The following is a 22,044-nucleotide window of genomic DNA, read 5'->3' on the forward strand; positions in this document are numbered from 1 at the left end:
ATTTTTAAAAGCTGAAAATGTGGCTTGTTCTTTAATATTGATGGTTCTATACCACAGTGCATTTCTTTCCTTTTACTTTCCAAATACTGAAGTCCTAATTAAGGAAGCTCAAAAGGAAAATAACAACAAATTTGGTCCTTTGTGATCTAATATGTTCGTTCTGTTGCCAAATGTTGGAAAATAAGCTTATGCAACTGGGAGGGGGTTGGAAGGAGAAGAAAGGGACATCTTCATGGCTTTAAAGAATTTTGTCTGCATGAAGTTGGCATGATGGTTCTGGAACCTGCACAATTACTTGCAGAGCAATTCTGATTTGTCACTGTTTACTACTTGAATGTCAAATGCAGAAGGGCAGGTGTAGAATGTGCAGTTAGTAGTGAAGAGGAGATGATGAGGGCTTTCCTTGTTGGCTACTTCCAGAACCTGAAAAGCTACACCTTTAACGTAGCAGGAGAGAGAGAGGTTTTTACGTATAAGGTGTTACTGAGTGGTGGAACTTGCTGGCATAAGGCTTATATTTGGGGTGTGGTGGCCAGCTTCTGCTGTTTGACTCTTCTAAAACGCTAAACTTAGTTTAGCGTTTTTCAACATGTGAAATGGCTGTGTAAGGGTTGACTACTACACGACTCGTGATATGGATGGTTTGGCTGGAGTAAAAAGGGTTATCAATCCTCCATGTTGCAAGACATACAATTAAAATGGGATGTCAACGTCTGCCTCAGAAATACAGTATTGCAGAGCTTAAGCAGGGACATATTACACAATTTTATATTCTTGGAAATGGCATGCTGAGACGAGTTATCTGACCCCGCAGAACTTCTCCCATCTCAGTTTTAGAGGAGCAGGAAGTGTGTCGACGGCTTAACGTGACAATTATTTCCTGCTTTAGTACTCGGTTCAGCTGGGCAGGTAGGGGAAGAGAGGCGATGAGAGACAAAGGCTATAAATAACACATGACTGCCTCACGTAAGCTGCCTGTGCACAGCCACACCGTACATGTAGATAGGTGGAGATGTACCGGCACACAGCTGTACGTGTGCGCACGCCATCGGCTGCTTCCCAGGTTGAGTTGCACGGCTGTGGCTGTAGTGACAGTGCATTTAGTGGGGAATAAGCTCTTATGTGGGGCTTAGGTGCCAGGGTGGGTTTGCACCTATACACAAAAGAACCCTCCTCTTTAAGAGGAATATCCCAAAAGAGGTCCTTGATTTAAAAACTATCAAATTTAAGAGTTTTCTCCTGCATGAGCAGGAGTATTTTCCCTTCCCTATTTCAGTCACGCTTGTCTTCAAGTCAGCAGTGGAAATGCATGTGGTGTTCCAGGTGACCCTAGCCTGCTGTGAAAAAGGAGAGATTAAATTATGATGTCAGTGTATATTATGTTTTAAAAGTGCTAAAAATAGCAAGAATAGCAAATTCAAGTGAGAAGAGTGTGCTGCCATGTTGGTCTCCTTTTCATGTCAGTGCAGAATGCTCTCTTCATATGTTTATTTGCACGGTGAAACTAGCAGAAAATCACAATAGATCTGAATTTAGTTTATACTATACAAGTAAGTAATGCAGGAGCCTCTACAGCAGTAGTCTCCATCTTTCCTCAACTTGTATAGAGACCTACCTGAAGCAGCAGTACAAAATTAACTTTTTAGCTTTTTCTCTCTGAAGTTGCCTAGTTCTGACCAGCTGCCTCAGTCTTCTAGCTATTTTTTCAGTACAGGTTTGACGATTGTGTTCAGAGACTGTGTTGTGAAGCGTGGGTCTCAGCTGTGTGAAGAGGATGAAGCTGATCTATGACTCTAGTAATACAGTTTTTATTTCTGCTGAGAAAAAAAAAAAGTCTGAGTTCTGACTGCACCCGTTTGGTGTTACAAAGCATATTTATATAAATAAACTGTACAGAATTGAACAATGAACTCCTGAACTTGATTGCGGTTCTACAAATATATTTCCAAAATCAGAGAGCAAGGTGATGAGCTTGTGCAGTGGTTTACAGGAACAGTGCTGAGGAAATGTAATGAGCGACAATTGAGTGTTACTGCTGGAGATGGACCTGCTTTTCAGCTGTGCTTCATCCACCTTTGAGCTAGTGAAAGATTATCAACTGTGGGACTGCCTTTTCCTTCAGCACAGAAGATTCTGCTCATCGCTTTAATTAAAGTGATGGGTAATAAGCCATATCCACTTGTGCATATAGCTTCATCTTTATTTCAGATGCTGTCAGATGCTAACGGCTGACTTTCTCATACCAGTCATGGTCAACAACGGAAAAACTAAAGTGCAGATTCCAACTTCAGTGAGGAACACAGCCTTTGCACAGCTTTCTAATACAAAGTACAGCCTTCAGCCTGTGAAGAAGGCTTGAAGGTTAAATTAGCCATACATTGTATTTGCCTTGGCTTGCCCATTAGCCAACTGACCTGTTTCCTATGTGTTTCTAGATACTATAATGAGCTGTAACATTTTCAGAGTTCATCGTTGCAGGGATTTTTGTTACCAAACCTCAGTAGTTGTCTCTTGAGGCATTAAGGACAGGCTTTTCTAAAGCTTGCTGGTCAGAAGCAGCTCGGAATACCTTTTTCCAAAGCCTTGATGGCAGGGCAGTGCCAGTGGCCAGTGTAGGGAAAAAATCATATGCAGGGACAAAGTAGTTTAAGTAATTTGGGATGCTACTTGTTACAATGATGCCAATTTATACTGTATCTGCTCTCCAGGTGTCTGTTTAGCCTCTTAAGCAATGGATATCCCTCTTCTGGAGGTAAATGGTAGAGAACTTTACCTTACTTTATATGAGATCTGAATTCCTAGATGAGTATTTTTGCTTTTACCTTTGGCCTGTTGGTTATCACCTTTGGTAATTCTACAGAGAGTTGCTGTTAGCAACAAACACACTATGTTGCAGTTAGGGGTCTGTAACTTCACAGTCTTAGTCCATATGTCTGAACATGATCATGATTCTGGGCTGCCATGTTTTTGTGTGTGTTGGGGACAGGTTGGAGGTCAGGGGTGGGCTGGTTGCTGAGAGGGTGACCGTGCAGTAGTTGGTTTGTTTATTATGCCAGTAGTGCTTGGAGTCTTGAAAATGAGTGTCTATAATAGTATGACCTAAAAATGAGTTTAGTATAATGCCAACACCAGTGGCATCTTTTGAAAATAGCCTTTAACCAATCCAAGGCTCTGCAAAAAGCTTGTTTTCTTTGAGGATAATAACTGTCCTGTTTTTTTCATATTTGTGAGACTACGAAGTGCCGTTAGCCTGTTTGCAACTGTTGATGCAACATCCAGTGAAGAAAAAAGAACCTTGAAAAATTTTCTCATTTTTCAGTGGGGCTTTTTTTGAGCTGGTCCTTACTTACAGGAAACATGATGACTCTTAAGTTTAGTGCAAGGAAGCCATTTTTTTTCCTCTAAAATGACAATATTGAGATAGTGCTTTCTCTAAAAATAGATCCCTAAAAATAAACCCACATCTTCCTTTTGGCAGTGATTACAAGTATTTGAACATAAACAAACCTCTGGTTTCCATGCAGAACTTGACTTCCTTTCTTTTTGTGTGTGTGTGTGTGAGAGATCTTCAGTATTTGCTCTGCAGTCATATCTGGGCATTCTTGCTGTGGGTGGCTTCTTGTCATCCCAAGTCTGAAAGCAGAAGACTGGGCAAAGCAAACTTAAAGCCAGTTTCGTTTCTCTTTTGATGGTAACACCATCAAAGGAGCCCCAGGGAGTGTTCCTCCTCCTCTTTCCCTGCAAAACCTATTCTTTTGTGCTTTTTGTTGTTAGAGGTTAGTTGACGTTTGGGAGGTGATGAACTTCTGAATGTGTTTCGGTGTAGTCTCTGTTAATGGTTTGGGAGGGAAGCTTGGTGTTTTGGCTCAGCTGATTAGTTTTCCGTGTCAAAATAGTTCAGCTGATTCCAAAGTGGTATAATTGGTGACTTCAAGCTTTTCTCTTAGTTTCTGCTCTAGAGAAACTATAGCTTCACTATATTATTTTTTTTTTCCTTTTCTTTGCTGAAATGTAGAGTCTGTGGTCCTTGTTTTGGACTTGCTGCCTTCAGTTAATAATAGAGTAGTTATTGAAGTATTGCAGACAAGAGTGAGAACGGAAAACTAGGTATCGCCCACACATCTAGAATAGCTTTCAAGTGATGTCTTTTGAAGCCTCTAAATCAGGTTTTGATATTATTGAAGCTGAACTTGTGCAGCTGTAGCATAAATACAGGGAAGTATTGCCACAGTGTATAGCTAGAAGCTCAGTGAGATGTCACAGATGTCACCTTTTAAGGTGTGTTCAATCCAGGAGGATCCCAAAGTATTTTCAGTAATCTCTGGGGGTAGACAGGTGGGAGTCAGTGAGGGACTGTAACTTTGCTCTTCATGAAGCTCAGAGGAGCTAAGTGTCTGTGGTGAGCAGATCCCATGAGACTGGAGAGGGTTACAGGGACTGGCGTACTGCATAATACTGTGCTATGTGTAAGGTGATAACCGAGTTGGTCTTGAAACTGAATGGCTGTAACACTGAGAGCCTTTCCAAGCAAAGTCTAGCGGGGGGGGGGGGGGGGGGGGGGGGGGGAGGGAGAGGAATTATTAGCAAAAACTAATTTTAGGGACTTGTCTCATTAGGCTTCTTCCGTAGTCAGTGAAGAAGGAAAGAAGGAAGGTCTCTGGGGAGAATGGGAAATAAGCACTGGAGACCAATTTTAGGCCCCGGGCCAGTAGAGCTATATTCATGATTGTTTGCATTATAAACCACTTGGGTCAGAAGGCTTTTCTGAGTTACTATGAAATAATGGCATGAAAAGAGTTCGTCTCACTTAGAATTAATCCATATGATGCAGCTGTGTAGAAGAACCTAGGTCAGAAACTGAGGACCTAGCATAACCTCTTACTTAAACAAGACCCCACAACCTGTTCCACATGGGACTGGGAGGACTCAGACAAATGAGTATCTACTGGAAGTCTCACTGGCAAGAGTCTGAAATCTATAGTAAATGCTGAAAGAAAGTCTGCTGGAGGGCTGTTCGTTGTGAAGTCTGCTTGCTGGCAGTATGGCAGCGTGTCTTGGTAAAAAATTAAGTCTAACACAAGTTGCAAGAAGAAAAAGGAGCATTTCTCAATTTTTGTGAGACTGTCACCTGTTTTGCAATATTTACAGATTAATTGTTTTCAGTCAAGCTGTTTTAAGAATATTAATATTCCTTGCTCCACCAAATGGAGATGCAGATGTCTGAATTATATGTAGCTTAATGCTACAGCTAATTACTGTCCCTTAACTCCAAGTTGCATCTTAAGCCTTGTCCTTGCAGGGGGTCTTGTCAGTGTAAACATCCCAGCGTGGCTGCCACCAAGGTAACAGTGTTGATAATCACTCTATGTGTAATATTGGTTCTAGTACCTGCTCTCTAAAAGAAGAGCACTTTTCTTTCTGGAGAAACAGAAATACTCATATTCTGGTTCTGACTTCAGATAGTACCAAACATTTCCAAATGACAGGTGACAAATGTCACTTTTTTTAACAAATTTGCACTTCCAAGATTTTGATGCTAAACCTGCGACGCTGACTGTCATGGCTATGAATTTTTTTTCTGGGCTCCTATCATGAAGAGTAAAGGAAGGCAACTTCTGCTTAATTACCTGCACATTTCCCTCTCCCCTCACACAGTTGCTACTACTGTTTTCAGTGAAGTTGTTACAGCTTTGCACAAAGGCCAAAATTCTGCATACTATGTAAATCTTTGCTCAGAGCTAAGAAGAGGAGAGCAGGGACAAAGTAAATAATCTTTGTGCTCCCGAGTCTTGCTGGTGTGAGGTGTTTGTACCAGAGGCTTTTGGTTGCATCGCCTGCAGGGAAGAGATGGAGCGAGAAGCAAGGGCTCTGTGAGCGCTGCCACACTGGCATGTGCTCCTGCCCTTTCCTAGTAGGCTATTATAGCTCTTTTCTATGGCTTTGCCTGTTGGGTTTGCGAATCTGAGTGATGGACATGACCTGAAGCCTCTGCTGAGTTTTATCTTTTCTTTGCAAGGCCCTTAGCTTGAGTCAGCATGCATCTAATTTAACATTTGAAAGAAAATAAAAGGGAAAGCTATAGAAAAGCTATTACCTTTTCACCCTTTGGACTGCATCCATTTTAAAAGGTTTCATTTAAAAGTGAAAATATACGGCTTTAAAAAAAAAAAAAAAAAAAAAACAACAAAAAAACAAAAACACCAAAAAGCTTTTTTTTTTTTCCCCCTCTCTCTTTCATTAAGGTTTTTGGTGTTAGCTTGTTTGTCAGTCTGAACCGTTCTTCAGCTCCTGTCTGGCTGAGGGTGCCGATGTGTTTGCTGGCTGTGGAGTTCAGCTCGGCAGAGGGAGGCCTCTGCTGAGTGAGGCTTTGATGTTTGAGTAGGAAGGAGGATTAGGATTTGAAGCAAGGTTAGCTCTGAGGTGAGGAGAACTTGTTTGCTCTAAGCTGTTCGTGTAGATATTTCAAGTGTATGTATCACAGTTTAGTTAAGCCTTATGCAGGCATTGATGGGATGTGATGATTATTGAACTGTTTAAAAACACATCCTAAAGGAGAAAAATTACACTGCCTTTGCATTAGCATGTCTACAGCAGGTGTAATTTAACATCCTCAACTCAGTTCAAACAGTCTGGGAATTTGGCTGCCTATACAGTGTGGGCTGTTTGGTTATTTTAATTGTCTTCTGTTGAAGTCCTAAATAGTAATTTCTTATCTGAATAGAGCTACAGGGAATGGGATGAGGGTAAACAGGAAAAATACATAATTACATTTGTTTAAATTCACACCACAGGTCACACCAAAAGATGTACTTGTGTAAACAAGGCTTGTGTTTGTCCATACAGCTGGGTTCAGCTGTGTTGATTGCTGACATCCATTGTCAGCAACAGATCATTTCTGTAGTATAGCCAAGGCTTTAAAACAAAGACAGTAATCAGTCTTGTTGCATAGCTCAGTGACAGCGGTGGCATTATCCTGATGGACAAAGCAAAGTGGGGATTTTTTTAGCCCTGTGTAGCAAGAAGAGGCAAGAATATTGGTTGATACAAGTATTTTTCTGTGTTTTTATTGTCAGCTGCTAAAGATTTACAGTGAACCTGTACCATACTTTCACCAGTCTTGAAATACTGCTTCCTTTCTAAAAACAGTAACACACAAATTAAAATTGAAACACCTTGACAAAACCTGTTTTTATTTAAAGCATTGCTGGCTTTTGTGACTTGTTTATACTTGCACTATTGTGGCACAAGTAACACATGTTTAAAAGTGAGTTTTCCTATTTGGGAGACTCCTAGTTTTTTGCTACATGTACAGCTCTTAGGTGGGCAGTAGCAGAAGATGTACTGCCTGGGGGAGGGAGCGAGCTCTCTGTCAACATTATTTGTGGTGGTATTCACAGAATAAAGCTGCATTTTATTGGTGCTGGGAGAAAATTAAAAGCACAATGACAGCTTTTTGGTGTTTTTGGTGGGCAGATCCAGGGCTTTTTCTAGTACATGTGCTATAGTTGTACATTACTTCTTCAAAACTGCACTTCAATATGCGATGCCCATGTGGAGATCAAAAAAACTCCAACCCAAACCCCAGTAGGCCAGCACTGCATAACTGAGGTTGCAACAGGAACTGGAAAAAATCTTCCATTGGACTTGGCAGTTTGACGTGCAAAGTTGAATTTGGCCTTACCCCATTACTACTCCTCTGCTATTCCAATGGGAGACATTGCAATACAATGGTTGACCGTTAAGTGTTTAAAAATCATATGCAGAGAATGGAGAAAGCTGCAGGTTTCATCTTGTTTCTTTATATTTGTGATGATTAAAAATCGAAACTGAAAAGCAGAGTTCAAAAAGTACAAGGTCTTGCTGTGTTCGAGCTATGCTGTCAAACTCTTGCATGTCTTACTTTGCTGGTAAAGGCAGGCATTGACTCTACAGCATATGCTGTAGCTGCCATGACTGAGAGGGTGTCATGCATCATCGTCCAAGAAGATCATTGCCCCAGTTGTTTCCCCTCATGTTATTAGTACTGGAAATGCAACGGGGGGGGGGGGTGATGTGAAAACAAGTATTAAGGATATATGCAGTTTAGGATGTGATAAGAAGATGTTTCAGATAGTTAATCTAGGCAATGGCCTCTTCTGTTTGGGGATTCATGAGTTATGCTGCTTGTGTTTTCATATAAGTGTGTAAAGTATATAAAACAGTTATGTTTTTAAGTTTTCCGAAATAAAACGCCAGACAAGCCATAATGAGCACTTGCAGATTGGTTCCACACGTATCTAGAATGCCTTTCCCTCTAGCATTCTTACCACACTGACTCTTCACTATCTTTGTTGGAGCATGGGCCTGTTGAACCTATCCCAGATAAATTATTAGGGTATATATTTACAGCAGAATGTCTTTTTTTTATTATTGTTTTTTCCTTCCAGTGGAAACCTTACATTCTGGAAATAATGTCCTTTCCTCCAGATGCTTTTTGTTCTTTGACTGTGAAGGATGTTCTAGTCAGCATTTCCTTACCCCTTACCAGCTTATCTCTGCAGTGATTCCCCACAGTGAGTCAAGGAAACTCAGTGCTTTAGTTAAAAACTGCATCATCTTTTAGAAAAATGCTTTACTCTTAATAAACAATAGCAGACACACACATGCGCAGCCTTACTGCATGTAAGTCAATTGAAGACAATTACAAGATTGAAATATCCCTTTATTGTTTGATTTGGGAACAATATAGTTTCAGAATTCCAATGCTCAGCTTCAAAACAACTGTTGAAAGTTTCTGGTGAACCAAAGAAAGTATTGTTAAGATGTTGTTCTCCTTTGTTACTCTTTGTTTTTCATCTTGTTCCTCTGTTCTCTAGGAATTTGTTACAGAACAGTATTGAGCAATGGAAAGGGAAAAGTCTTTATAACTGCCTGTGAGAATAACTGTGTGTTTATATAAGTATTTCTTGTAACAGTTCAGAAGTTAGCTTCGTAGAGTGCTGTTTTGCTGACCAAAAACACTTCAATAAAATTACAGTTGCTTCCAGAACTAACAGCTCTTAAAATGTGGTTGTAACTTTTACCATTGCCTCTGGTAGAGGCATCAGTTTGTCAGTTGCATGAAAATCTTAATTAAATTCTTGGTATAACAAAATGATTCCTTTAAAAAGACACAAACAAACAAACAAAAAAATAACCAGAGTATACAACTTGTAAAAACAAAATTACTTTTAACTAGATTTTTTTTTTTTTTTAACAGGGCTTCATAGCTTTAAGGAAGGATTTGCATCCTTTTGTGAGAAAAGAATGGATTTGCTTGGCTGCTTTATCATGGTTCATATTCAGAATTACCAGTTCTGGTATTTTAGATATTTTTAGGGTAACATGCCCTGTTAAGCACTGCTGGGTTGCTTTTTACTATTCACATCACATTCCAAACAAGTAGTTGGAGCAACAGTGTATGTAAGCATTATACCTGAAATTTCACATTATCCTTTTTAATTTAGCGGGCGTCAGTGCTTTTTCATCTCTTGTGTTTTCAGTGTGATGAGAACTGTACCGTACCAGGCAGGTTCTGGCACCGTAAGCAGGCTGAATACCTAGCTTTCAGAAGTGACTCCTCAGAATAGCCTGTGAATAATTTTTGTCTCATACTACAAGGGGAAGAAAAATAGAAGTAACAAAAGGACTGAACTAATTGAGTAACAAAAATTTGAGCATTTTAATGGATGTGGGAGGACTGGATTATTAATGGGCACATTAGAGAAAAACACTGCACCGTCTGTTCCTCTCAAAGCTTATGGCTGTGTTTTTATAATAGAGACTGCTTACCCTGAAGCCTGTGTATCTTGCATTGAAGAGGAAAAAAAGGAAGAAAAAAACTCTTTGGCCTTCCTTTCAGTAGCAAGCTACTTCACTTATGTCAGCAAAACCTGGTGTCTCTAGTTTCAGAGTACTTTATGGCAAGGTCTGTATCTCGGCCCAGAAGGTTGAGTGCTGTCGTCTTCATCAGAGTTCAGAAGCTCTTATAGACAGTCACTGGGCATTGGTTATGAGTTGTTGGGTTTTTTGCTCTTTTTGTCTCTTAGACATAGTGTTTATGCTTCCAGAATCTTAGCATGTGAGGCCAATAAAAGCACCAATGACAAAACAAAACGCTTCTCTTACAGTGAGCAGCAGACAGAATATGGAACCGTTTGAGCATTGTTTGTGCAGTCCCTGAAGTATGAAATGGTGAAGTTGTTTGCTGCTTCTCCTTAGACCTAAGTCATGCCTGCTCCAAAATTGCCTCTCATCTGTCTAGCATTTGCATTTGACCCCTCCTCCTTGCCCACCATCACTGTCTGCACTGCCTGGTACTACTGTGTGGTGGTGCTGTGTCATGTAGCTAGCTCTATGACTCTATGAAAAGGATTTTTTTAATAGTATTGTACAGAAAATACAAGAATTCTACATTGCAGTGTTGTTTTGGGTGGGTTTTGTTTTTAAATGAAGACTAGTAAATAAGTAAAGCAGCAGGATGTAGTTCACCCAGCTGTATCCAAGAGATTTGGTAAGGGGCAGAGTTGCTGTTACTTGCATTTGTTGCCTGTAGGTCTCTGTGGAATGATGCTAGCTATATGTAATGCTAGATGGTATGATTTCCTTAGCCTCTATGGACTGTGTTTGTTCTACCTTCCCCTTTCTATAAAAGTGTTAAACCCCCAAGTCTCAGGTTTTTTTTTGTCACCTTTTTATTGCTCTTGGACAGTTTTATAATTCATTGAGGAGAGACGAGTGCTCAGTGCTTTGCTGCTGTGATACTTTTTTCTCCAGTAAGATATAGATGGGATAACTTTCTTCTGCCATTTAATACCTGCCTTTGACCCTTGAAACTGAGACAAGGTGATGACTGTTACCTCCTCACCTCCACTTGCTTGGCTATACTGACCTGTCGTGCAGCAGTATAGAAGACTTGCACTATATTTTTGCTGCTTTTACTTGCTAACTAAAGTTTGTGTCAAATCTCTTATCTTTCTATTCTGGTCATACAGTATCACAACTTTATTGATAAAAACTAATCCATTTTATGTACTAGTTCGACGAACCTCTGTGCTTTTCCCCCTGTTAGCCATCTGTGGACCTGAAGCAAAGCAAGAGATTATGGCATAACTTGCACTAATGATATAAATGTGTTAGATCAGCTATGTATCCCAAAACTGACTTCTGCTGTGCTTAAAAACAGTTTGTTTTGTGCTAGTAGGGGTGAAAGAGATGTTCTTATTTTATTACAGTATTAATATATTGTTGTACCTCTTGACTTCCAGGTTGCATCACAACGCATAAGCTCAGTGGATCTTTCATGCTGCAGCCTGGAGCACCTGCCTGCCAACCTGTTTTATAGCCAAGACCTCACTCATCTCAACTTAAAGCAGAACTTCCTGAGGCTAAACCCTAGCCCATCCACAAGTAGAGCACTTAGTGAATTACAAAGGTAAAGTAATACGGTTCTACTGGTCTTTCTCTGCCCTTGGAGCCAATGGACTACTGGTTTGCAGGAACTTTCCTAAAAAATTACTACCTCGCTCTTGTTGGAGGATTGGCCTGCTGTTAATGCTTCAGAAATCTGTTAACTCTGCATGTTAGAAACAGATTAGATTTCATAAGAAACTTTATGTTTTTTCTTGTAAATAGAAGGCTATTTCCAATCTAAAATGCAGTTTTCAGAAAACATTGTTTTTATCTACCTACTGAGGCCAGACTAGTTCTTCAATTTTTGACTCAGGTGAGTGAGTATGAGTTGGTAAGCTGCCCATCAAAGGGATAGTCTAGGTAGGAACAGTACTGCGTGTGACTTGACTTAGCAGTTTTTTGTTACCCCCCAAAGCAAAGAAAGCCCTGATTTAATAAATTCAGTCTGATTCCTGTTCCATTTCTGCTCTGCTCAGTCCTAATCCTTCTATCCTAGTAACTGTGACCTTCCAGTTCTTTTCACTGCAGCTCACCTAAGAATGTAACAAACAGGTAGAGCGCGGCACAGTTGGTGATCTGGATGATTCAATGTATGTGTTGTGTCCTGTGGAATGAGGACATACATCTTTCTGTATTCGGAAAGGTGAATGTTTCCATACTGACCACAAAACTATGACTTTAATTTCAGTGGTAACTGAATTGCAGAGTACCTCTGGATTATATTTGTGGATGGACCTGTTCAAATGAAATGTTTTAAACCACATTTCTAAATCCCTTCCTCTTTGAAAAATAACCGAAAAATACAGGATGGGTTGTGCAGGCTGTTGTATTTGTGTGTAATTCCAATTTTGTTCTGGAAAACCAAAAACTTTGGCATAATGGAAGATGAATGATCCCAACAGGTCTGCTTCACAAACAAAGCAGGCAGTGATTCCAAGAGCTTATGAACGCAGTCTGGAGAGGAATACTAGCTTAAATGTTCTGTGAATGCCCTTATAGGTCTCCAGAGAGCAAGTGGAATTTTAACACGTTAGGTGATGGAACGTGGACAAATTACGAATGTTTTTCATTTTAAATGATTTTTTTATCATTTTTCCTTTTTAAATATCAGGAAGTGTACAGGAGATACTTCGTTATATTTTGTCCATGTACATAACAGCTAATTCTGTTTGGGATTAGAAAGCATTTATAAATGATGCGCTGGGTAACATTCATTATCTGTTTAATGTTCTTTTGGTACTGCAATTGTAGGAACAGCTGAAGAGTCTTGCTGGAAGTTAATAAACTGTTAAAATTTTTCTCACTAATGTGAGCCTGAACATGCAAGAGCAAAAACAGTTCAGGTGACCAAATAAAAGCTCTCCTGTTGAATGAGATTCTGAATCAGGAAAATCCTGGAGAAGTGGCCTGTACCCAAGGTGGTGCAAAACTGGTTGTCTCATTCTTCTGAGAACTGGTGCTGTTCTGTCAGGAAAGAATGGTCTGCTCTGCCTCCGTTGCTTTGAGATTGTCAAGAAGGTACAGGGAATATCTGTGAACTTCTGCAGCAAAAAAATGAATGATTAGGAAGGTTACACAGCACTGTTTCAGTGGGTCAGAGCCAGTGCCGCGTGAACTCCTGCCCTTTGGCGCTGACCTTCCCTTTGCACAGGTGGCATCACCCAGGTTGTGCGTAGCTGGAAGCTGCTGTGGCTGTTCCCATTGATGAGCCAGTGGAAAGGGCTGTGTGAGGTGGTAGTTCCTGCCAAGGGTTAGCAAGAGCAGTGCCCCATCAGTTATGTTTTGCCTCCCAACAGCAGCAAAAGCATGGCCCTGGCCCTGGAATGCTCTCCCACGCCATGCTCCTTCCTTCCCTGAGAAACGCATTGCTGGCTTCTCCTCCTGAGGGTGGGAAAACTTGGGTTTTACTTGTGCAGCGAAAAAAATTTCAACCAGCTCAACTGCTACTGTAAGTCTGCTTTTCTGTAGTGAGTAAATACACAAATACCTAGCAAGAAGGGAACACTGTATCTTTTTGAAATTATTAGTGAATCCCAGCATGAAAGCATGTGCAAAGTAAGGGAAGTTCAGTCATTCCTGGGAACACAGGTTGTTATTTGTCTGGTATTTTATTTTTGTTTCTTTTTAATCCAATTTCATAAAACCATTTTCACATCTTTTGGGGGTTACATGAGGTAAAACTTGTCTGGATAAACCAAAAGTCTTTTTTTTGTTTGCCCGTGTTCTTTCAAACCACTGCAAAGCAAGTACAAAATCTCTGCTGTTCAGGTTTGGTACTGTTGGCTTTTATACCAAATTCTCAATTGCTAAATTGCAGCCACACACAGGGCATGGCACTAGTAAATCAAGCCCAGCAGTATTTTAGGCTCCAAAATAACCATGTGCTTGGATGTTGTGAACAAAATGTATTGGCATTTGTATGCTTACCCTTCCTGGTACAATTTTCAATTAAAATCTGGTTAGCAAGGCAGTCTAGGAAAATTTGTCTTGCTATAAGCAGCTCTTGGTGCTAGCTGTTCTTCTTAATAAATCACTTTAGATGGTAATTTAATAAATACTCATGAATGCTGGATTTCAAAACAAGGAGGTAGATCAAAGACAGAAGAAAATACCAAATTTTCAGCTACCCACCAAACAGATTTACAAGCAGCTGGGTCATAGTAATGGGATGCTGACATATGCACTGACTTGGCAGGTAGAGTCAGGAATGAATTGGGAAAAACCCAAGAATTCCTACTTTTGCTTATGCAGTTATTTCGTTCAGTTGTTAAAATGTGATTTATTGCATTTCTGAATAAAATATTTAGTCCTTCTCAATGCATGGCAGGTCTCCATTTTGGGAACTAACCTGCTCATAGCATGTGAAGGTTTACAGAGATGTAGATGCACTTTTTTTCCTGGGAGCTACACTTTCACTTGCTTTACTATCCACTTAAACTTTAAGTTCTCTTACTGCAGCTGTGAACTTCTGTAACTGAACTGTCTGAATGTTGAAAGGTATGTACAGCTACCTGTATTTTTTTCCTACTTACTGGGCAATACGTACTTCATACTATGTATAAAAGTAGGCAGTCTGAAAATTCATCTGTGTTAAAAAAAAAAACAACCACAGCAAACATTTGATATTTGTTCTCCCTCATAGTAGCTTTTAAAGTTATAGGAAAGGGTGTTTTTCTTTTAGGGGAGAGAGGAGATTCCTTAGCTGAAAGATTGTCCAGCTGTTGCAGTACTGGAAACAGTGGACGTGTGTTGTGACAGTATCCCCATTTGAGTCAGAATTTGCCTTTATGCCTTGGTGTTTTAGCCCCTGTACACTGCAAGTGGAGCAACTGAAGACATTCTGTTGTCTTTAGTTGTCAGAAATTTTATTGCTTACACTCTTTGGATGTTCGTTGGTGGATTTTTTTTTTTTTTATTTTTTTTTTTTAAACCATAAAGTTGAGATTTATATGTACACTGTGTTCCCAAACCTCACTTTCCCCTTATCTACAATGCAACTTCACAGCTCTTGTTCTGAAGTGCAAACAAGAGTTCAGGCTTACTAAATTTGCAGAGTACTATTGCTCTACGTTTGAAGCAAATGAATAAACTGTAGTCCTTATTTACTGTTGCTCTGCTTCACTGGGCTAAGCACCCCTTTATATTTATATGTCATTGTTTCAGTCATTGCTGTTGGAAAAAACTGTTGGCATCAAGAATACTGTTTGTTAATATTGAAAATTAAGTTGTCAGTATGTGGATTTTTAATGTAAGCCTGTTTCAGATTTAGAAAGAGAGAAAGGAAAAAGTGGGAGTGTAATAAGCCACAAAGTTTCTTTTAATGATAAACAGTGATGCTGCCAATTTTATCTGAAGAATAAGTTGTTACTCCAGTTGTTGTTGTTAATTATTAGCAGTAATTATATGGATTTTTATCTCAAGATCAGTTGGTATCTTTTCTCTCCCAAAGCCTCTTTAGAAATTAACTGCCTTCCCTGGCATCTCAGCTGAAATTCTTCTGGGCTAGTGGCAATAAGTTGAAGTTACATCTATAGTGTATGAGAAGGCTAGAGGACTCTGAGATATTGATGCAAGTGGGTTTTGAAATCCCTTGCTACTTTCAACTGTAGGATAGCTGTTCTTAGATGAAACCCCAGAATTTAGGGGGGATCCTCAAGATAATCCCTCCTTATGAACTCAATGTGCAGTATGTAGGAAATTCAAAACACACTCATTGCTCAGAGAACACTTTAGGTTCCCAGACAGCTTTAAAAAACAGGGGGACCAGTATTAGCAACCCAACTGGCATGAGCACAGTAGACAAGCTTGCTACATGTGGTGGTGAGAACCTACCTTGTCCCTAGAGATTGAGGAGCAGGGAAGAAAGTCTCTAGCCTGCCACTTGGTCTCAAAGTTCATTGAAGTGCTCCTTCACTTTATTATAATATATATATAATATATGTTACTATATTATAAAAGATTATTGCTTTTAGTGTATGAAACTGAGGTTAGTGAAGAAAATTGGATGGATTAATGACATGCCAAATACACATCTTCCCGCTTGCCAGGCCCCACAGGGTACTGCCAGTAGACACAGTGGAAAAGATTTGAGCTTTCTCTTTTTTGGTGGTGTTCTTGTTTGTTTGTTTGTGGGTTTTGTTTGTGTGTTTGGCGTGGGGTTTTTTTGTTTTATTTTGGGGGGTGGGGGGGTTAGGATGCTCTTCTGGAAACGAATTTGCTTCTAAATGCATGCATTCATTTAAGTTATTTAAATGAATCCAGCTAGCATGGGGAGTATGCTACCACAAGGAATGGAGTGCCCCTGCATGCTCCACGGTGTGGGAAGATGCTGGGAGCTTTCTCTCACACTCTAATGGTCTCAGAGCCAGGGAACCTTTTATACTTGTTTCTCCTCTTTCACTTGAAGCTGAAGACTGAAGCATAGCCATCTAAGCCGTAGGGCAAGAAGGAGAAGTTGGCATGATACTGACAACCAGAGGTCTACTAGTAACAAACTCTGTGTAGTGTTTGCTGTATTCTGGTGCTATATTTCCTCAGCTCAGTAGCCTTGGCATAATTTTTTTCTCTATTTATAATACTAAAGACCACACTTGAAATATGATTTTTATGTCACTTCACTACTTTTGTCCTATTTGGTTTGTAAAGGTGTTGAAGGAAGGAAGGTTTGGTTTTGTTAGTGCATTTTTCCAAGTCTTCATGACTGGTTGTGTTTTACATAGCTCCTGTGTACCTTTCTGAACAAGAAAGTACCCTCATGTGAATATTCGGTAAAAGTCAGTGACATTTGATTAAAGAAAAATAAATTGCAAAATCAAGTTGCTACAAGTGACTGAGTGGGGAAGGTTGCAAAATCCATTTAATGCCTGAAACACATTGGGTTTTTTTGATTGTTTAAATTGGAGTAGTGAACTTCTTAGTAGTGGTAGTAGAATAGATGGCACTAGCAAATATGCTGTAAAATAGCATTTTTAAAAATAGTATAGTCTAAAAATAGAAATTGCAGTTAATAACTGGGCTCAGTTTAGTGGAACTATTAGGCTAAGTATAGCAGTATCTCTTTTAAATAATACTTCAAAAAGTGGTGAACATACTTACAGAATCCAGTTATTGTGTATCAGCCTACTCTTGCTTGTCCGTTGCCTTCTGATGTGGCTTCTGAAGTAAGGGGTTTCTCTTCATGTATTTAAACATGTTTCAGTTTGGAAGCCCACTGCTAGCTAATGCTCATGTATTTCAAATATGGATTTCCAGTATAGAGAAGGAGAATGTATTTTCACATTTTTCCTAGGAATTCTGTTCTTTCTCTGAGGACAGTCTTTCCCTGCTAATGAAGCAGTGTGCGCTAGGTGTGGGCAGAGAATGAGAACTGCAAAGTATAGTAACAGAGGTTCACATTATTTTCACTTAACAAAACATACATTTTCTTTTTCTTGTCTTTATAAAACAAGAGTAAGTCTTCTTACCAACTATGTAATAGAATAAAAGCTTTATTGTTGTTTTAAGTTTGCAGGTGGTCTGAATTTAACTTAACATCTGTGATTATTTGTATTTTGAAAAATAATTGCCTAGATCTAAAGTCATTCCTATTTGTGCAGTGCAGTCTCTTTTTTTCCTTTATTTTTTTCTTTTTAATGCAGTCTACTAATTAATTTTGGCATAGAGACTCAGGTCTGTATGCCACAATTGTTGTGCCCTTTATAGTTTAAAATTTAAGTGGAGGGGAGAGATATCAGGATGACTGTTCCTGGTGTGTTTGCATAAAAGGTGGTGAAGATACCAAAACTGCAGCTATTAGTCTGCTTTTTTCTTTCTGTCTTTTTCTTTTTCCCACATGAGATTTAAGAAAGGAGGAAGGAAATAAAAATTCAGATTAAACTATGTTTTCATTTATTCATTCAGCTAACGGAGAAATCAATAATTAATGAGTGAATTTGTCCAAGTTTCTTCTGACTTGACCAGACCAGCTTAGTGACCCTTTTTCCTGAGATGACTTTACTCCACCTGTATTTGTGTGGTGCGACGTGAGCTACTTTTTTCTGAATGAACAGGAGTCTTGTCCAGAGAAACAGAGTGGAAAACACCAGCAGAGCTCCTTGTTCCTCCTCTCTGTACTATCTGCTGAAAAGCCTTTCGTGCCCAAGGTGGGCAGGGCTGCTATTGACCTCAGTTAGGTAAAGCCTTCACCGGCAGCATCCAAGTCACTCTCCCTAGCTGTTGCAGAAACAGTCTACCTCGATTCAGCTGTCTCGACAAGTTTAGCAGGGCAAAGAGGGCTGGAATAGTTCATTTTAATTGCTGAACTAATTTAAGGATTTTACAATGACTTCCCTTTCTGGGAAGGGAAATGCTATGACAGTATTTCTGGCACTAAGCTAGCTGCTCACTTAGGCAATAAGGCTATTGATGGGAAATCTGATGCAACTGCAAAAAGGCAGTAAATTGGACCTTTTATTTCCAAGGAGGAAATTGGTGTGTCAGGTTTATATGGGAATTCTCTTAATGATTAAGTTAGTGGCCGAAGTAGCTGGCATTCATGAAGGTAGCAAGTTGTAGTTCAGTTCCAACAGTCGTCGCAGTGCTGCTAGGCAAGTGCCATCAATCTGTCGGGAATGCTGCTGAAGCTGAGGGATGGTCATGCTACTGCTTGAAATGCCACTACAGTCCAAATAGTGGAGATAGTATTGGGAAAGTGATTGTTTTCCTTAAACTGAGTCCCTTATTAAGCCATGTCTTCTGTTCTGAGTGTAGTAAAATATTGCTTTTTAATTGCTTTTGATAAGAGCAGGGCAGGACTGGTTTTGTCAGATGAGTCTGCTACACAGTCATTTCAATGATGGTGTATGGCCAATCCATTATACTATTCCTTCCGCTCCAAACACAGTGAAACATATATGCTGTACTATGTAATGGAAATTTCTCTGCTGTGCACATCGGGTAGATCTGAATTTGAAATTAGCACGTCAGTTCATTTTTGCTGTAGATACAAACTTCTCCTATTAGTCCCTCTCGTCATTTTGCACATGTCAAACTAAAGCCATTCCTGAAGTGGCAGCTTCAGGATTAAGTAAGTGGAGATTTTTTGGCTCAATTATGGCAATTAGTGTTCGGTTGTATTGCATGTTTAAACCCAAGGCTTGACATGTCAGCATTTTGCTCTAGTTTGAAGTAGGGCTGGTTTTGGTCAGAGTAGTGAGTGTTTATATATTGTTCATTACAATAGAAAGCTCAATGAACATAGTGTGTTGAGAGAGGCTGTGCTTCAGGTTGGCTTTTTTGAACCAATAACATAGTCTAGAGTGAAGGAAGGAGGGAAAAGAGGAAGGAAAGCATATATATGGACTTGATACAAGGTTATTACATTGTCATGCCTCAAACGAGCAATGTTGTGCCTTTTCTTCTTTCTAACAATGCCATGGGGGCAGCATCAATTATGTGCCTCTGCTTCAGGTAGGAATAAAGATTTGGGTGCGAGAAAACAGCAAAGATGTTGCTCTGTAAAACCTTATTTAAAGCCTGACACTGTGTAAACCGGGTAATAGAAAACTTGAGCATGTAAAATACTTCTACCTTATTTATATTGATGCTACAAATGATACTGGTGCTACTGACTGTAAATCTATCTAGATGTAAGAAACACTGTAAACAGTTAAGCATTTTAAATGTGCAGCATGGCAGTGCTCCATAATGGAAGTGCACCAACCCATCTGTGATGTGGATGGTGGGAAGTGAGTGGCCAAAGCTTTAGAGATAGACTTAGGTCTTAACTTTGAGCAAATGCCTGCTAGTTTGACTTGGTAATGTTCTGTATTTGACAGTGCTCCATTAGAAGAAATGTGACTGTAGCATTTCACAAACGAACATTTTTACAAAGGAGGAAGACAGTATCTCTTTCCTGCCGGTTGTTTTAAATTAATCTCTTTAACTAAGCGTATGGTGTCTGTCTTTCAGCTTTTCTTTAAATGTCATTTAACAATGAACTCTCCTTTGTGGATTATTTGACATACGCTTACATGTGCATTTCCAGCTTCTGTATGAGTATATCCAACACTGGATGTACTACTCATCTTCCCTTACGTACTGTATAGACCTGTTAACAAGTTCAATTTGTGCTCTTAGTAACTGGATTACTTGCAGAAGGCCCTTAATAAGCGCACAGTAAAACATACAGTAGGGTAGCAGAGCTGTAATTCCAGATACATATGGGGTGGGGGGGCTAGGGTTTTGTCTCCCTGTCTTTGACCTATGACAATTATACACAACAAGTATGTGTGCAGAAAATCCTGAAGCTGACCACCGCATTGGAGTTAGCTGCTGTATTCCATAGCTTCCTTCACCTCCTCGCCCCCCCTCCCCCACTCCAGCCCTCTTTCCTCTGTGTATTAGCTTGATCTTCTGTAAATTTATCTTAAGATTTTATTTGGGGTCTTACAGTAGATTGTAGTTTTCACTTGTTTAGTGGACAGAACTGAGACACTTCTTCTGAGACTCCAGAGCAGTACAGGTAAAGGCTGTAGCCTCGGTGTTGATTATTAAATGAGTTAATTCTTTTTTCATGGTTGACTTAAATTTGAATGGTTGCATTTCGATTTTTCCAGCAACTTAGTTATTTTTTAAACTTCCTGTCATCACTAGTATTTTGCACTTACCTAAATACTGAAAAAAAATATCTAATTTCTAAAGACTGCGGAGTCCGCTACTTAGAGCGCTCTTGTTTGTATTTGCAGTTGACTTTGAGGAAGATGTGGGACAGCTGTTCCACCACAGAATCACTCCAAGTTTCAAGTATATCTGTGGCCCAAATCTACTCTTAAAGATAAATGTAAGATTGTGCATTTTAGTTCTAGGTTTGAGATTTTTAAGCTTTTTCTCTCAAAAGAGAGGAATATAAAGGTATAGTGTTTAAAATGTGCTACTTTTTTTTTTTTTTTTCCTGGCTAGCAGGTCTTATTAACATCAGCTGGCTAACCCTAGCCTCCTTTTTATTTTACAGTTCACCCTCTAGAGATATATTAGTCATTGTTTCTGCGCAGTAGCATTTTTTTCCCTGCAGCAGTAATTTGATTGCAAGATTTCATTTAGTCTCCATCTAACTCTGATCCAAACTTCTGCCTCCAGCATGGCACAGGGTGTTCAAAATCTGTGTTAACTCTGGCCATGATTTTTCTGGGTTTTTTCTTCTGCCATCTTTGCACCAAAATACGGGTAGAGAGCACAGCATTCCCTTGCTTGCTGCAAGCCTGAGTAAATGTTAAGTATGTTTACAGCCTGTCTTTTGGTGTAAAATCCACACTTCAGTTACAACCCCCACTGAAATACAATACAAAGGCGCTACTTACATTTTCATATTGAGGTTTAGTCAGTGACATGAGTTTTTGATTTAGGCAATACTAAAGGTGTGTGCTGGTTGATTGCAGAGGCTGGTAAGTATTTTTAAGAGTCTTTTGATGTTAAAACTCTTTAACCTTTTAATGCTTGATGTGATTTCTGTCCGTGATTTCTGGTTGGGGAAGACAAAGTGCTTTGAGGTAAGAATGTGCTGGGCCAGTGTGGAGGCTGTGGATGCACTGGCACATGCTGTCAGAGATTACTTTCGTGTGGAATAGCAGTGTCCATAGGTGCAGTTTTGCTTCCATCAGCGTGTTATATAAAAGCCTGCTCGCACAAAATAAAGGACTTGAGTCTTAACAAAAGGAAAATGAAGTCCAAATAAAATGTCCTGGTGTAAACCATGCCAGAAAAGAAACTTCCTCCCATCTATCAGAATCTGACACAGATCTTTTCATTCATCCTTTTTACTTGCCTTTAGGCATACCTCCCAGTGGTTGTTAGGCAACCATAATAATGTTGCTGAACATGCAGGCTGGCTAATTGGATTGTCCCCTTCTTTGTTTTTTTTTTTGTTCAAACAGTCTTGATCATCTTTAATAAGGCAAGCACATGCAAGTTGCTTCATTGGCTGATGTGATAAATCAAGGGGCTTTTAAGAGTTTCTTGACACGGCAAGGACAAAATTTTGAAATCTCTGTGAGCTTTGACATTGTACTTAATCGAGAGCATAAGAATTTGCCTCTGTCACTACAGAAGTCTTGCTAAATTCTGCTTTAATTCAGCACA

At 39.6% G+C, this 22,044-nt stretch overlaps 1 protein-coding gene across 1 annotated transcript in view; it reads left to right on the forward strand.

Moving 5' to 3' along the window:
* Nucleotides 1-22,044, forward strand: part of PHLPP1 (PH domain and leucine rich repeat protein phosphatase 1) — a 158,617-nt gene that overhangs the window by 98,339 nt on the left and 38,234 nt on the right. Inside the window, exon 4 of the mRNA XM_080377796.1 lies at nt 11,286-11,452. Within this exon, the coding sequence (XP_080233922.1) occupies nt 11,286-11,452 (167 nt within the window). The remainder of the gene's footprint in view (nt 1-11,285; nt 11,453-22,044) is intronic.

Source organism: Falco punctatus (genome assembly GCF_963210335.1).
Source record: "Falco punctatus genome assembly, chromosome: 3".
In the NCBI taxonomy this organism is placed as follows: domain Eukaryota; kingdom Metazoa; phylum Chordata; class Aves; order Falconiformes; family Falconidae; genus Falco; species Falco punctatus.